This window comes from Athene cunicularia (genome assembly GCF_003259725.1).
Source record: "Athene cunicularia isolate RWA chromosome 2 unlocalized genomic scaffold, athCun1 chr2_part1, whole genome shotgun sequence".
Lineage (NCBI taxonomy): Eukaryota > Metazoa > Chordata > Aves > Strigiformes > Strigidae > Athene > Athene cunicularia.
The window spans coordinates 15,299,887-15,317,267 of NW_020799095.1; the positions used below are offsets into that span (position 1 = coordinate 15,299,887).

The 17,381-nt window shown below is 41.1% G+C and overlaps 1 protein-coding gene across 2 annotated transcripts; it reads left to right on the top strand.

Annotated features, from left to right (window-relative positions):
• The first annotated feature begins 3 nt into the window (after positions 1 to 3).
• Positions 4 to 9,995, top strand: FKBP14 (FK506 binding protein 14). 2 transcript variants are annotated; one of them, XM_026843007.1, is made up of 5 exons: positions 4 to 164; positions 1,255 to 1,317; positions 2,007 to 2,158; positions 4,852 to 4,979; positions 5,858 to 9,995. In XM_026843007.1, the coding sequence occupies exons 3-5, from the start codon at positions 2,032 to 2,034 to the stop codon at positions 6,014 to 6,016; spliced, it is 414 nt and encodes a 137-aa protein (XP_026698808.1). In that variant the 5' UTR covers positions 4 to 164; positions 1,255 to 1,317; positions 2,007 to 2,031; the 3' UTR covers positions 6,017 to 9,995. The 2 variants fall into 2 exon arrangements, with proteins under 2 accessions (XP_026698808.1, XP_026698807.1); XM_026843006.1 differs by lacking the exon at positions 1,255 to 1,317 and having other exon boundaries at positions 9 to 164.
• The last annotated feature ends 7,386 nt before the right edge of the window (positions 9,996 to 17,381 follow it).

Genomic DNA, 17,381 nt, shown 5'->3' on the forward strand with positions numbered 1-17,381 from the left:
CAGGCGCTGGGCTGCGCGGCCGCGGCGCTGATCCCCGCGGCTGACGTGAAGGTGGAGGTGCTGCAGAAGCCCTTCCTCTGCCACAGGAGGACGAAGTGGGGGGACATGATGCTGGTTCACTACGAGGGCTACTTGGAGAAGGATGGCTCCATGTTTCACTCCACGTGAGTAGCTCGCCCCGGGCGGCTCGTCTTCGAGCGGGCTGGTGGGTGAGCTTGCGGGGGGAGCTATACAGATCTCTTTATACATATATTTGTATGTATTTTGATATAGGTGATCTCTGGTGGCAGTGTTTTACTGAGCCTGGACGTCTCATAGTGGTCCGCAATCCTGTGAAGTAGCTCTACGAGGAGTGTTTTGTTGAGGGCGGGTGGCTTTTTATTTTTTTTTTTTTACAATTACTCCTCCCTCCCAAAACTTGCCTTTACCATTGTGCAAGGAAACAAAAGCAATGCATGCGTGTTCATAGCATGCCCTAGACCTTATTCGTTATTGAACTAAAATAGCTTAAATAACACTGCACAAAGTTGTTCACGGGACCCTTTCCACCGTCACCTATTTTCAGAAAGTTTGGTTGCTCTTTACGCTTTGATAATTTAGGAAGCACAGACTCAGAATGCTGTTTAAAATGAACAACGGTAAAGCTTATCTCCTTTCCCTTTGCTAGATCAAGGATATAAAATCTTATTTAGCTTTTGTTTTCTGGTTAGACTGTAGAAAATAGAGCCATGTGGCATTTGTTAAAAGATGGGATGTTACATATCCTCTTCGCAATTTAGACACAGGTTGAGCTCTCAGCGGTTTAGTAAGTCTTACGCTTTGCACGAATTTCTGTCTGGTTTCTAAAGCAAACTTTCAGGGGAGAAGTCTGCCTCTAATTTAAAAAAAAAAAAAAGAAGTTATATATATCCTTCCACTACTGGCAGCACAATGACAGCTTTTCATTACTAAAATGGTATATTCTTCACCTGCCCCCGACCAGACGAATCAACATACCAGAACCACAGTAATGCAAGTAGGAGGAAGAGCCAGAAATTCGAGGGAGCCTGCAAAGAGCCTGCAATGACTCGCTAATGTTGCCTTTCCTGTAAAACATCAGCGAAGTGTTAATGGTGGGAGACAGTAAAATGCTCAAGTATCTGTAGGCTACGTCTGACACCTACTTTTGTGGAACATATTTTTTAAAAACTGTTTTGCATGGTTATGCTCTTGCAGACGATTTAAACTAAAAATCTCACTAATTTTCTCTTGTAGTTAACCTACCTCTCTAAGAGAAGTTCTAGTGATGCTCTAAGTTTTTGCTGCTGACTAACTTCTGTAAGTGCTCTGTTTTCTTGTTAAGCACCTTTCCTGCATGACTAGTAAATAGAACTTTTAAAATTCTGTGTCTGTCAGTAGAGTGAAAGGAGTCCTGGTGTACCACCTGGTTAAATGGAAATGGGGCTTGTCTGCCTACTTTGAACTTGAATGTTATGCATGCATTTGTTCTGTTTTTCTACACTATCTGTTGGGGGGGGGGTGGTGGTGTCTTTTTTTTTTTTTTCCCCTAATGGCTTTTTTGGAAGAGATGTGGCTGATTCTTCTAAGCATATTATAAGGTACATTGTAATCATGACCAAGCTGGTTTTTGACTTGAAATTTGCCGAAGAATGTTCATGGCCTCGAATTTATATTTTTAAGTAGAGATGTCTTTCTAGTTTGATCGGTTTCAAAGTGGAAATAGGTGATCAAGGAAGTGAAGGTGGGGATCCAGGTTGCTTAGTGTTGTCAGAAATGCATCACGTAGATGTTTCATTTCTTTCCATTTCTTAAAACTTACACTTTACATGACAAGGTTCCTTAAAGACTTTAAAAGTTTAGGTCCTTCATTTAAGAAATGCCAAGGAACCAGATAGTGGTGTGTTTTTATTTATATATCTCTGCAGTGAGCATATTCCCTCTGCTTCATGTGCCTCTTATGGAACTTGATGTCTAAAGACTAAGTGTTTTATTCCGTTCTTTTCCAGTCACAAGCATAACAATGGCCAACCTATGTGGTTTACCCTTGGCATAAGGGAAGCTATCAAAGGCTGGGACAAAGGCTTGAAGGACATGTGTGTGGGAGAGAAGCGGAAGCTAACTATTCCACCAGACCTTGCTTATGGAAAAGAAGGGAAAGGTAAAACACCTGAAGTCCTTCCCTTACTTTAATTGTTTTTAATCTCTATAATTTACTGTTATTCTTGGCCTACGTGTTTATCAAGCATTCCAGGCTGATTCCATAAAATGGGAAAAATTAATGGAGTCGTGTTCTTTCTCACAGTTGTTTTCTGCAGAAATAACCATTAAGTGGTTACATGGTGAATGCAGGAAAAAAAACCAAGAATTGTTAGTAGCTGCTGTGCTGTATGTTCTGAGTGTCTTTTCTGTTAGCGCTGTGTTCAGTAGTGCCCTGGTTTTCTTTTTTTTTTTTTCCCTTCCCCTTCATTTTACAGTTAAGCTGAAAGTGGCTGCTTAGGTAACAGTTGGCTTTTTGGCCGTTGCATCTGTGTTTGTGGTAATACTTCATGAATGTGCATGTGCAAGCCTTGTTCTTGCTTGCAGATTTCTTTTAGAACTGTAAGAAGCTCCCTGTACTGCCTTACCAGTTCTTAGCTGATACAGTGAAAAGTCACCATTTATTTCTCCGTATAGGGACACTTAATTTTTTCCCATCTTTTAGCTATTTTCAGTTTGGGCAGTGGTTCCTGTTATACACAATAATATATTCACGTACATGGACAGTCATATTGGCATCTACTGAAAATGTGTTCAGTAGTGTACAGACAGATAAATGTGTTGTTTGTAGTGTTTTCTCAAACTGTCTACTACTGATAGGGTTTAGGGGTTTTCCTTTCAAACATTTCTAGGTGCCTATTTTAATGGGAGGGCCAGATCTGGAATTTGCTGTTAAATGAATGACAACTTGAATGATGTAGGAAGGTTACTGTCTCTGCTTTATGGGGCTTTTTTGGAGCAATTATTAGAAATATCTTGTCATGACAACAACTATCACAAATGACCTAAGGTAACACAGGGTTTCAAAGCAGAAAGGATAGATGTCTTGGAACACATAATCTGTGCTGCTACTGTCCCCTCTCATTAATTTGAGACTCTTGTAGGAAAAAGGCATGTTTGCATGTCTGTATCTTCTGGCAGGAAAGGCTGAACATAGGCAAAGTAGTATTTCATAGTACTCCATACATGCAGCATACTCCATAACCTCCTTTCTCAAAAGTATCCTTTTAAAACATGTTTTTCTAGAAGCCTTGGTTTGGGGTTCAAGGGATAGTATTATAAGTAATTTTGTTTCTAGTAGAGAACCAGACTTCTGGCAGTCAGTTGACTGTATGCAGGGGGCACAACTTTTTTCCACAAAAAGCTATTAAACGCTGCAGTGCTCATGTAGTCATCACAGGCCTAATTGCCTTGATTAATATGTAAAGCACTACAGTTGCTCTTCAAAGACTTGAAAGCCTCACCTCTGTTTAGTGTGCAAGAAGGTGGAACAAGGCAATGCCACTAACTGCTGCTGTAAGAAATTACTTGCTTTAGGAAAACTTTGAAGTATTTGAATATAATTATGTTGCTGTTTTGAGATCATGCCCTTGAAGACAGAATTGTGCCATTTTCTTCATGCTTTCCTCTGAACGCGCATAATTTCACCACCTTGCTTGCTGTCTGACTTGAATGATGAGTCAAATGCCTTTTTCTGTAACACTCAGGAAAACTATCAGTGTTCAAAACTCTAAGCAGGCCACTGTGCCCTGTATTTCCCCAAGTTTCTACACATTTATTTATCCCAGAAATCTACAAGCCTGTTTGCTGCTGCAGCTCAGAGTGTATTTAACACCATAACTCCAAAAGTAGACATGGATTAGTGTTTTCCTTATCTTCTCAAGGCACAGGAATATTTTCTTGGGGTGCTGCCATCCAGTATAGAAATATATTTGTTCCTTATATAGAGAGATGTTGAATAGGACCAAAGTGGTGTGTGCTAAAAGGTCTTTGACAGTAGCTTTAGTCATCAGCATGAAGGCATATCACATCACTGTAAAAGTTAATGCCTAATAAACTGAAATCCCTAAGAAGTGGTGGCACTGAGGGGGGTAGTCTTTGGCACTATTGGGAAATGATCATTCTGTTCACCTGTGTCAAAAATGGCATGATGCCAACACATGTCTTTTGAGCAGGTTTATATACTTAGTTTCTGCTGTGTATTTGGAAATAGCTGGGTGCTTTGTGCAGCAGTCCAGAGACAGCTATGGGATACTGACAGTATTGCTGCCCTTCTGGCTTTCTCTGCAATAAGAGTTTTTTCAGTGGCAGAATAGCAGGTACAAGGTGTCAGTTTGCAGCGGAGAGGAATGTGGAGACTGGTGGGGTTATAGTGTACAAGGAGGACTAAACTTTCACTTCTTGTCCATCAGTCTTGGCTCTATGTTGCAGTAGTGGCCACCTGCCTGGCTGTACAGTCTCCGTCACTGTTTTCTGCTTTATCTGGCTCTGGACACGAAAAGAAGAATTGAGAGCATTGTCTCATAAACCTGTGATAATGATTGCTGAATATGGGCTCACATCAACATGTACTAGTTTCCAACAAAACTAGTTGCATCTGAAGTTGCATGTGTGCTGTAAGGGATGCTCAGGGTCCAGGCTACAGTTTGAAATAATTAGTTATCATTGTTACAGATACTTTATCCTTGTTAGTTCAAATTGCAGGATGCTGTGAAAGTAGTTGGATTATCAGAACATTGCTCTGATGCGTACAGCTTTTGTATGGCACTGAATAAGTAGTTTTTAACTTTTCTCCATATTTACCATTTTGGGCAGGAAAAATTCCACCTGAGAGCACACTGATTTTCAACGTTGACCTTCTAGAAATCAGGAATGGACCAAGGTCTCATGAGTCATTCCAAGAGATGGATCTTAATGATGACTGGAAACTGTCCAAGCAAGAGGTGAGTGGGTTTTCTTTCCTGTGAGCAAATTGAACAGGATGGGGTATTGGAAAGCAAAAGATAAGCTTAACTTGATACCGTTAGGGAAGTATCTAAACACAAGTTTGATTTTAGTTACTACTGTGCACAGAACAACTCTGCAAGCAAAATACACACTGTTTAAGAGTGCTTAGGCAACTATTTATTTGGTGATGCACAGTAAGGGTAACTAGAACTAACAAGTTGTTAGCCTAAGTACCATCTGATGTGCTCATTGTTAATGGTAAGACACCCAAGGCCAGGTGGTCATTAGTCTTGTGAGGAAGGGTGAGTCTCTGATCTTCCTTGCAGATGACTTTCAGTGTTGCTTGCCTTTTTGCCTTTGGTGTTTTATGCCTTTTCATGTTGGAATCTTTCCTGCTAAATGCTTTGGCATGCCTTCCCCCCTTTCCCCTCCTTCTTTCCACTGACTTCAGTGTTCACATAGATGTCCTCCTCGCAGTCCCTACCCCCTCCCAGGTTCCCCTTCTTAAATATGTTATCACAGAAGTGCAGCCACCATCACTTATTTGCCCAGCTTTGGTGCAAAGGCAGGTCTGACTTGGAGCTGGGAGAGCTTTCAAGAAGCTTCTCACAGGGGCCACCACTGTAGCTCCCTCCCCGGCTACCAAAAACCCCACCACACACACAAACCCAGCACAGTCACTTATATTACTAGAGTCTTTCATCACTGAGCAGTGCTGCAGAATCAGTCAGACAAGTAGTATTTTGGTAAGGGCAGGAAGGAAGGTATCTGTCTTAGTACTACTGTCCTAAACACAGTGGCACCCTGTCTTATACTACAGTAATCAATTCTTTCGTAAGTCTGAAAACATTAACTCTTGCCTTTTGTCTAATAGGTGAAAATTTACTTGAAGAAAGAATTTGAAAAGCATGGAGCAGTGGTAAATGACACCCAGCATGATGCTTTGGTTGAAGACATATTTGATAAAGAAGATGAAGACAGTGATGGGTTTATATCTGCAAGGGAATTTACATACAAGCATGATGAGCTGTAGAAAAGAGTGGCATAATTTTTTTGACACAAATGGCAGTGACTTAGACTGTCTGCTTCTCTTGTCATCTTAATTCTGTGTTTTGGAGTTGACAGCTGCTGTTGGCAAAGAAACACTCTTTGTTTATGTAAAAGACAATTTCTGTTTATTATGTACAAATGTTTTAAATGATTTTAAAAGTATGAAAATGTACCTCTTTTTATGCAGCAAATACTTGCACATCAGTGTTTAAAATTTTGTATTAACTTATTTTTCAGAAATGAAACAAACTTTACAGTTATCAAACATTGTGAAAACCGAAATCCAGTTCAGTGCCTTAATGTGATTTGTTTGTGTGTTAAGATCACTTTCAGTGACTCCTTGACCTTCCTTCTTGTGTGTCACTGCTTAAAAAGCAGTGTGCTGACCTTTCTTTTTTTTCTGCAGATTTTTAAAAGGTGTACTAGAAGGCATTAGCATCTCTATACAGCTGAGAAACTGATACAAAGCTGAATGATAAGTGACTATTCTGTGCTGATTTTGCTCTTCTAAAGGAGGAGTGTTACCAACCTGTCTGCAATTTCCTTTTAAATTATGTGAACAAAGGAGTTAAATGTCAGACTTCCAATGTCAGGAACATTCTAGGGGATGTCTGTAATTTGGAAAATGGCAAGTTATGCTGCAGTGCAGAGGTGGTGTCCTTTACTTATACACACGCATTTATTTTGAAACTCGGAGTTTGCATTCATGAAGAAAGATCATACCTTTTTCTCAAGTTCTGAGGAAGATCTTGAGCAAAATGTTACAAGTCTGAAGTCTCTTTCACTTGCAGAAGGGGAAGAGTATACTGACAGGAGGATTAGTATGGCCTGAAGAACAATTTGCATTGGCTTGCCTGTTTTGCAATTGCCTGAGTTGCAGAACTTTTTTCATCATTGCCCCTCTCCAGTGGTTTTACAAGCAGCACACAAGTGATGTGAATTTTAAATAATAAAGCGACTTTTTAGTAAACGGGCATGATGTGAATGTTACAGTGCTCTCTCTTCAGAGGTCAAGACCATGAGGATTTCAACTCCATTTTGTGTGGCTTTGAACTGTTTCTGGGGAGGAACAAACATTCTGCAATTGTCCATGGTTTCTTAAATGAGAGGGCAGGGTATCTCAGGGAAGGAACTATCCTGTATTCTAGCACCACTAACATACGCATCTCTGAATGCAGTATTTTACTTGAAAAATGTTGCTCAGGGCTATGTAGGGACTCATAGCAAATGCAGTTCTATGAACTCGAGATTGCTGCATTGCACTAATCCATAATTCTATGATCAAGGTTCTCAGTGCCTTAGATGAGCTAGATGTTTTCCCTGCCACCTAGTGATGCAAAGAAGTATTAGAAGACTACTTTATTGAAGAGTTCAGCTGTATATGGACATTGCTGATTGCTGTCAATAGTGACTGTTTTAGGGGGGAAAAAATTATGAGTGAAGGTGTGCAGTGGTGGGGTTTTTTCTGTTTTGTTGTTTCCTTACAGCATCTGTCATTTTGTGGCTGATGGCCTACATGGTATGGAATTATAGCCACTTTGTTTTGAGTAACCTTTAGGTTATGCTTTCCTCAGTGATGCCATCTAGTTTTCTTGAACCCATTTATACTTCCATAATGTTCTATAGCAGTGAGTTTCATAGTAGAATAGTGTATAACAATATTTCCCTTTGTTTTCAGTGGTGTTGCCTGTCCTGACTCTTGTATTTTTGAGGAAGTAGTGAATAATCATTACCTATTCAGCTCTTCCTACCAGTCATGATTTTGTCTGTTGATACTTTTTTTTCTCAGCAATTATAAAAATCAGGTTTGCCTAACTTCAGCTCTCCCTAGACTGTTTCCATGTTCTGTGCTGAGTATCTTTGATTACCCCTGCAGTCATCAGAGCACTAGGTGCCTGGGGGCAACTCATCACGTATATGATGTTATGTATTGGATTAGATGCCTTATCAAATAGAGTTTCCTGTCTCTCCATTGACTACATGGGGAGACTAGGCAACTGGCATAGCCTAGACTGGGGGGGGGTGGGGTAGTATAAAGCTGACCCTGAAGGCAGTCTTGCTTAGGATGTGGGAACTGGCAGGTACCCAACCAGCCAAAGGGGAAATACTCTGTGCTGCTGGGAAGAGCAGAACTGAGACTTGTGTTCTGTCTGTCAGGGTTTTAGACAATTGTTTACAGTGTTTAGCATGTTCTGTGAATGTCTGGCTGGGGAATGGAAGCATAAAAGCCTGAAATAAAATTTGGCCCAGATTACTGACCAAATATATAAAAAGCTTAAATAATGGGGTGACATCATGTGCCTTCAGTAAGGGCCAACTGTTGTTTCCTTTATATTAATTAGGAGTTTGGAGTGAGTGAATACTGTGAAAAATACATATGCATTATCTTGTGCTTAGATTTTTAAACCATTTCATAAGAATAAGTGAACATGTAGTTAATTTGTTAGTGCTAGCACAGTATTAAAGCTGCAGGGCCAAGATTCTTTATTTGGTGTTGTGTGTAGGTTTATGCTAGATGAGTGGATGGGTTTTGTTCTTAGTGCTTTTCTTGGTAGCTGTGTTAAATTTCTGAAATTGAACTGAAAGAAGAAATTTGGAAGTGCAGAATCAGTAGTAGATGTGAGAAGACACTTCAATTTTATTACTGTTTCCTATTGTTAAAGAAGACAACTGATTTCTTGGGTAGAAATACCACTGCCTGTCTTAACCTCGGTTGCATCTGCCTGTTAATCCACAGGGCATACTGCTGCAGTGCTAGCAGGAGCCAGCTAGCTACCTGAGGGGAGGAGGAATACTGGAATTTATCAGTGGCGCTCTGGTAACGTTTTGGCTGGCTTGTGTGTGAAGCACGAGGTGTATTTCCCCTGAAGAAAGAAACCCTCATTGCGTGTCTGTAAAACGCAGCATTGGAAAAATTGGAGCAGGCTCAAAACAGAGCACTTTCCTGCAGCTTATATCCTTCACAGGTTTCTTGTTTTGTGGTTATATAGGAAAATATGTACTGATGATTTTTAGAACTGCAGCCTGTCACTCACAGCCACCACCTAGCAATTACAGTGGGATTTGCTGTCTTCGGTAGGTTAAGAAGCAGCCCTCAGAGTTCATTCTTGTTTGAAAATTCTTGATATGCAGTGCAATGACACAAGAAAGCTTTTGGCAAAGCTTCAGGAATGGTGCTTCTAGTCTGAAATGTTTTTTAAAGCTTTCTTCTTTGAGATCAACTGACAAGGCAAACTGTTGAAGGAATCACTTTATTAGGTCTTAAATCTTTGCTTTTCATTAATTTACGCCCTTGTGCAGCCAGCAACATCCCTAGCATAGAGGTGCTTTGGCGAGTGCTATATGTGACTGAGTCAAAATTGCAGTGTCAAGTGCGTATCAAAAAATCTGCTACCATAGTTTCTTCTTCATGATGTTTAGAATGAAAAGTGTTTTCTGGGTACTTCAGTGTAAAAATAGGCAGTACAGGTCAGTCTTTAAATTACAATTGTCTTTGTCATATGTGATCCTCACACCCCATCGTTTCTGCTGTTAGATATGAGGTGGTCTATCCCTTAATCCAGAAATCCCAGTTTCAGATGGCAGGTGAATATCAGCAGGATGGGGAGACCTCATTGGTTGGGGACAAACTGGGAAAAGGGGCAAAGCTAGAGGAAGTTGGTGAGAGTGAGTGGAAGTACCCCAAGTGATGTGTGAAATGCAAAAGATTTTGTTTCCTCGGTCTTTTGGCATCTGCTTACTTGGAAGAAAGAACACTGGCAGCCACTGATGTTGGTACTACAAATAATAAGGCTGGTTCCTGATCTTTGATTAGAAATCACTGCTTTAGACAGTTTCTGTATGGATTTTCACTCTTACAACAAAGGTTAGATGCACACTTCTAAGGTCCATTAAAGAATATTCAGAATAGGTATGTTGAGTTTGCTTCTTAAAAATAATTTGGCCTCATCATAGAGCTTTTGCAAAAAAAACCCACAACAAACCCACCACCACAAAACTGAATTGGTTTTAGTAACAGGAAATAAAACACACAAAGCCTGCTTATATTTGTATAATCCTGGATAATTTTAGTCTCTCTTGAAAGTTAGTCGTAATGCTTACATTCTGTGCCCTAGTTTTCTCCTGGTACACAGGAAAAACAGCTCTGACAAAATAAGGGTCTGTCTTTAGCTATCCTGCTTCTGTTTTCATGCTTCTGCTTGATTATGTCAACAGCTTCACACAAGAAATGTATTTGAAAAGCTCAGTAGGAAGCTATATATCAGTATACACAGGGACAAGGACCTTCGTTTTCAGCCTGGAGGGGATTCACATGGAACCTCCTGCATCACATCTCTTCCTTCTAAGAGGTTAGGTTCCAAAAGGATGCTGGTTTAGCTAGGAGTTGCACTCGGTTAGGAGCCGTGTGGTATTTCTGTTCTCTTGAATGATGTAAAAAAAAAAGTTAGCAGCTTTGTTTGCTAAATAAAGAAATTTGAATTAAATTTGCCATGAAAATAGAGGTTTGTTTGAAACATGTCAGGTAAGTAATTTTGTGCAAGGTTTCTGAATGCCATGTTCCTGATGCAGGGCTGGAGTTTGTTTGCAAGGGTAGTATTTTTTTTTTTCTTTTCTTTTTTTCTTTCTTTTCTTATAACTGACCTGCATCTCCGTTGGATAAACAGTGAACAATCCCACCTCTAAAATACTAGGATCTGACTGGAAATCAAGTGGAGGCAATTCTTCAGAGCTCCCCAAGTCACAGTCAGGTTTTCCTCTAAAAAATCTGAGGCTACCATTAAGAGCTGCTCTTCATATTAGATTGAGTGCTTCTAATTTCTAGTTTGTGTCATGACCTGCTTAAGGAGATTAAATGACGCAGGATAATTGATTCCTCATTTAGGAGTCAGACTGAAAGCATTAAATCAATCCTGTCCTTTTACACTTTATTGCCACTGAAATTCCTTTAAAGCAGCTGATGTTTCCTCTTCTATCTCTTTCCCTGAATAGTGAACTAGGTAATACCTATTCCTTTTGCATGCTTGGTCTGCTGTCTCTCTGGGAGTAAATAGCACAGCTTAGTTCTGGTCTCTCTAATCTGCTGGGATATGTCTTTAGAGAACAGGTTTTCATTCCATAAATGCAATGTTAAATGTTTTTGGTGACCCTGTGTCCATCTCTGGGTGTGGAGTCTACAGGGCTGTAGCTAACAGACTAATTGTTGCTTAAAGAAAATTATGACCTGCTACATTTTAAAGAAAATTATGACCTGCTGTATTTTACTCTTAGCAATGCTGACCACAATACTTAGGCAAGAATGGCGATGTTCCTTCCTTATAACAGACAGTAAGAATTTACATTTGCATCCAGTATTTCAGCCCTTATGTGCCGTCATGTCCTCATTGCTATTGTCAGTATTATTAGTTGGGTTGAAACCTGGGCTTAACATGGTCACATGGACATAGCAATGTAGGCTTGCACTCTGAAATAATTCAGCATTCTGCCTCTGCAAAACTGAGTCTGAAGCAAAGCTCCTGGACATGTGGTGGTACTCATCTTGCAGCTGACAAACGAGCACAAACTGTGGTGGGAGCATGTATGGAGCAGAAATAGCTAGTGCCCCTGTTCATTTGGTACCAGGTCCTGTTGCTAACCTGAGCCAAGTCCAGCTCACCCACCATGGCACCCTTTCAAAACAGACACAGCCAGCCATTCAGGCAGCGGTGGGGCTGTGTGAAGGCAGGCTGGTGAGGTGGGCTCTAGGACACCAATTCATATGCTCTGCCATACCTGCGCTGGTTTCGAACCTTCACACCTTGCTGCTTGAGCAGGCAGCCGTGGGAGGGCATCGCGGGGATGCGTCGGTGCCTCTGGACAGACCGGAGCGGCACCAGCCAGGCTCGCGCTGTCACACCGCTGCCGGGGTGTAAAGCTAAGGGCAGGCTTGGAGGAAACACCAGGGGCCCTTGCACTGGGGGAAACAGCAGAGAAAACAGGCAGGGGAATAGCTCTTTGTACCATCCAATTTTTCTTGGCTAATAGCCAATATAAGGGAGTTTAAAAACAACTGGGTAATTTGTTGTTGACATTTCTTTATTAAAATAGGTACATAACGAGTAACACAATGAGCATGAAATGCACAATACAGTTTGAGCTTTGTTACTTTTCCCATCTCCAATTAAACTACTATTTTCCAGTTGTACATTGTGGACAAGGCCATTTATGTAAATGTGGGCTCTTCTATGACAGAGATACTCAGTTTTGGACAATTTTAAAAATATATTTTTCCTATCCTTTTGGAAGACCAGCAGCCAAAAGGACTTCTTTCTTATATTTTAGTTTGAAGTATTTCTGATATCAGAGGTCCCTTCCTACCTGCAGCTATCTACCTCTTCCATGAATAAGGAAAATTACTTAATCATGGTGAGGGTTTTCTGTAGTCAGGACTCCTTAAAGTCATATTAAAAAAAAAAAAAAAGGCTGCCTAAGTTTTAAGTCTCCTGAAAAGTGGAATAATGGAAAATGCTTCAGCAAAAACATGCATAGCCTTGGAGGCACATGCCCCTTCTCACAGCCCCCGTGTATGATGTGTATGGGAGGAGAAAGAAGGTTGCTGACACATGCATAACTTTTTAAGTGTACTCAGCAGACCTGTTGCTGTGGTAACTAATCAGAAGACTATAACCTCTCCTGAATGAGTGCTATTTGCACTGCACCAGATGGCTGATAAATCACGTAGTGGCATTTTCTGTCACTTGTATTACTGTCCAATCATTCCTCTAAGTGCTGTGATTTAAATTGCAGCAATTTACACGTAGATTACTCAGACATGACATACTAATATAAAATATAAAGCTATTTTGGGTATGCACTCACTTTAATGAACTCCTGGATCACCTGCATAACACCAGAACTGTTTTTTGTCTTATGTATTGATGTTCAAGCTGCTGCAGTTTCATGAATAATGCTAAGCTGTGAAAAACTGCTTGACTTTTAATATAATTTTACTAAGGGTAACTACATAGCACATAGTTACTATAGCACATTTCTTGCAGAGGGAAGTGAGACCCTCTTTCAGTTCACCGGTCTGCTCCCAGCATTTCTGTACAAGGCAGCACCATAACAATGGAAACGTACATGAAGATTAAACAGGATTGTTGCATAAGAAAGTAATACCGTTGTCTCTGCATTTTCTACTTCTTTGTTGTTATTGGATTATCTTCTCAGGATGACAGATTTCCTTCTTCCACCCACCTTGACTATTTATTATTATGAGTCTCAAGCTATTGTCAAGTATTTTAGCCTTGTTGTTAACAGGTGCTGTTCTAACACACTAAAAAAGCTCCAGACTCATGGACTTCATAAACCAATAATAATGTATGTGTCTTGTGATACGTTTTAGGGTTATGAAAATAAGTTGTGGTGTCACAGGTTACTGTAAATTAAAACAAGGAAAATGTTTTGATAAAACATTACTTCAGAAAAAGACAACCTTTTTGAATGGGCAATGAAGCAGCTTAGCTGTGTGGTTCAGTGCTGTGCCTGATAGGTTTCTAAACTCTGAGAGTGACTGCAGCATGCCCAGAGTCCTGGTAGTATGCTGTCTTCTGTCCCTGTGACACAGGGTAAGCAGTTGTGTTCTGTCACTTGTGCCATGGAGAATCACCTTCTGTGGTGCATGAGTAAGAGCTTGGCATCTAAGCCTGCCAATGTGCCTGTGATGGCATCTTATGTACAGCTGCAGCCATTTTCATAGATTAATCTTCAATGGTATAATTGAATAAAGGGGCTGCAGCCAAGACTTCTATATTTTTAGTTTTGAACATTCACTGAGCCCAGCAGGTGACATCTTCATATCAGAACATTGCACCTGTCACCCTCTTTCTTTGTTACAGGTGAAACCACCTTTATGGGTATAGACTGAGAATGCTGACTTAGCAGCAACCAGGAACATTAGTTCTGTACAACCCCTGTTCATCAGATTTTTAGGTAGTACAAATCAGTGTCCACCAGAGAGAACAAGATTAAGATGGTGGCTTGAATACCAACAAAAGAGCTTTCTTGGCTGCATTGTGCTTTCACTAAAATCTAGCTAGTACATCTTTTTTATATAATTTCAACACTCAACATCTGAATTAAGTCAATTTATCTCCTTCTAAACAGTTTGCTGAGAAAACTAGTTCCCTCAGTTGTATGCCTGCATGGCTGCTGTCTTGAACTTGCAGAGGGAAGTATTTTGGAAAAGATGAATCAAAGATTAATGCTGCAGTGCCTTGAGGATTTTGGGTACTAGTTCTGCTGAATGGGCTTTGATCTCCAACTAAGGAGGTATTAAAAGAAGAACAAAAATAAACTCTAACTTAAGCTGTATGTTTCTGTGTTTGCCTTTTGGTCTCTTCCTTTCACAGATAAAACATGGAACAAAGGTTCTTTGAAATTCTGTTTTCTAAAGATGTGTCCTTCCTGCTCTCCTCCTTTGATGTTGCATCCCATTGGAAACTCATCTTTTACAGGAAAAAAAAAAAAATTTAAAAATATCCATAAATTCTGCTGTTATGTTATTAAAGACAAAGAGCAAATAATCAATAGATAAGCACTGTGGCTTTGTCCTAATTACTATAATTTTGTATCTTCTGTTTATGCAGCAATCTCCATTCAAAGATTTCAAAGATGCAGCTGTGACTAAATGCTCTCCCCACTTCATGTAGGAGGTAATTTAATTGCCATGAGGTTACAAGATTTATCCAAAGCCAAGAAGCAAGCTTATGGCAGAACAACATACACCCCAGGCTCTCTTGATTCCCAGGACCATGCTCTAACCACTCATCCTTGCTGCTTTACACTGTTCATGACAGCTTACACAGAAAGAAAGCATCAAAGATTTGTGTGTCGCCAGTATGTAATCATTCTGTAGACAGTCTAATAATTCTTAGGTAGATTATACTCAGCCATAATCATCTCCAGTGTAATTAGAGAATAGACTTAGTCATCTAAGTGAGCATAATATGGGTAATATAAGTGGTGTTTTATAGGATATAATTTAAACCCGCTTTTAAATTGCACCTGCTCTTTTCATCGACTATCTTTCTGATTCTAAGAAGCAAGCTGCCTATGACGCAGTTCATCCTTGATGTAACTCCAGAGCAAGGAATTTAGGTTGTTATGTTCAACTGAAGTTGCAATTAACTTGGTAGAAACTCCTCAGCTTTTCAGTGATTCAAATCACCTTTCAGTTAGGTATTTTAAGCAGGAGATATCCAACCTTTTTTCTATTGCAAAACGCATTGAACTGTGATTCTGATGACAGCAAACTGATAGCAGAAGAAAACCTCTTGCTTAAAATATGTAATTGAAGATCTTAGAGTATGAAGGGCTCCATGTTGCTTATGATCAGCCCTGCTTTTTAAACCCAAAAGGTGCAGATGCCACAATATTTCACTTTCACTGAGTTTTAGACTGGGAACATTTTCTCCTTTGGTTAAATAATGAAGTTGCAACTTCTGGCCTGTGATTAAGTTTGACAGCAAGGGTGTCCAAAGCTTACCCATAATTTCTGAACTCATACAGACCCCTTCTGCTGCTTGTGGTGATGACAGGAAATGCTTTTTGCTGCATATGGTTCCAGGATTCTTTCTTCTAAATTTTTGTTTCATGTAGAGTCCCATATGCAGATTCTGTAGAGCTTTTTGTTTTTCTCTTGCCAGATTACTAAAGTAGATCTACTGATCTAATACACAGTGCGATATTTAAGTGTCTTGATTCCTATGTTGTAGGAGTGCATGACATGTAATAGTAACTGAAATATGAACTATCAGTCCTGTGCTTTTGGTGGCAATTGACTCTGCAGACATGTTAGGCTGGCTTGGCCCATGTTAATATGTTAGGCTCCTGAAAAGAAACAGGAAGAAAAGCAAATGTCTTGAGGGACCCAACTTCAACCACCAAGTTGTACAGCTACTGACAGGGTACTTTCAGGTAGTTCTGCTGGCAAAAAGCATTAAAATCTATAAAATGAGACAATATCTGAGAATAAACCTCTTGGACTTAGGCACAAAGTTCTTTTATAGATTTCTACATTTCCTGTGCCTTCCCCAGGTTCCACACTGCTGCACCAACCTAACATACTTGCGTCTTCCTGCTCTTATGCTGAAACGCTTTAGTTCTTAATGGTCTTTGTTCTGTCTACTGGCTCATCCTTGCCTCTCCGACCTCCTCCCCAGCTTCCTTGTAACCTTCCCATCTTCCTGTCAAACATATATAGTAGTCCCTTCTCCACACTAAGTGTCTGGTCTGGGGCAGGCATTGGCGGAGCTTACAGCATCCTGCTTAATGTCCTTCAAGACAGAGATAGAAGTATTAAAGGTGCTGCTGCGTGCCAGCAAACCATTTGTTTCCCTAAACCAGAGCCATTTAACTGGGTAGCTGTGGACCTGCATGATTACACCTAGCAGTGAAACTATTTTCCCCTCTGCATGGAGGCACAGGTTGTGTGCTGAGGACAGAACACACGGAACAGCCCCATTCGAGTGCGCTTGGCAAACAGAGCCGGTCACCTGCTCCACACGGTGAGGCGGGCTGCGCTCTGCATGGGGCCTCAGAGGGACGGTCAGTGCCATCCTGCTCTGGGCCTGGCAGTGCTGGTGCCCTTGCACCCAAAGGTCCTCAGGGTTCAGCTGATGGAGGGACAGGAGCCTGCTGTGATGCTTCACACACATCCAGCAGAGAAGTCCCCAGTTGCAAGATCATCCCCTCAGCTTTGCAAAGTTTGCTGGACTCCCGTTTTGACTGGTTGATGAAGTAGCAGGCACATTTTAAACAGCTGGACTAGATGATCTTCAAGGTCTTTTCCAACCTAGATGGTTCTGTGATGAAATTACCTGCTTTACTTTCTACTTACCCTGTGTGTGAGACAGAGGAACTCAAGTTACTAATCCAATTATATGACTAAAACTGAATAAATGAGCCCCTTCTCTTCCAACACCTAACGTGAAGGGAGCATTCGTGGCCCCTCTTCGTCGCTGAGAGGGGCTGAGGGGCGACACGTGCACCGCTCGCCACACACGACTGCGAAACGCGGACTCCTCTTCTTGGCGCTTCCATGTCCTGGCGCTTTGGCGGCCTTCACCTCGGTGTGGTGTTTGAGGGTGCACCCACCCACGAGAGGCACCGGCGGCCACCACCTCTTGCCCTGAGGGTGGCAAAGCCGGGAGCCGGGACCGCCGCTCTCCCTCACGGGGGCGTCGGGGAGACCCCGGGCAAGGTCAGGAGCGGCCCTGAGGGGAGGCTTGGTACCGCCTGGGCAGCCGGCCAGCTACGCCGTGAAACGCCAGAAACTGTCTCTTATACACAAAGTTAAATCATTCATAGTG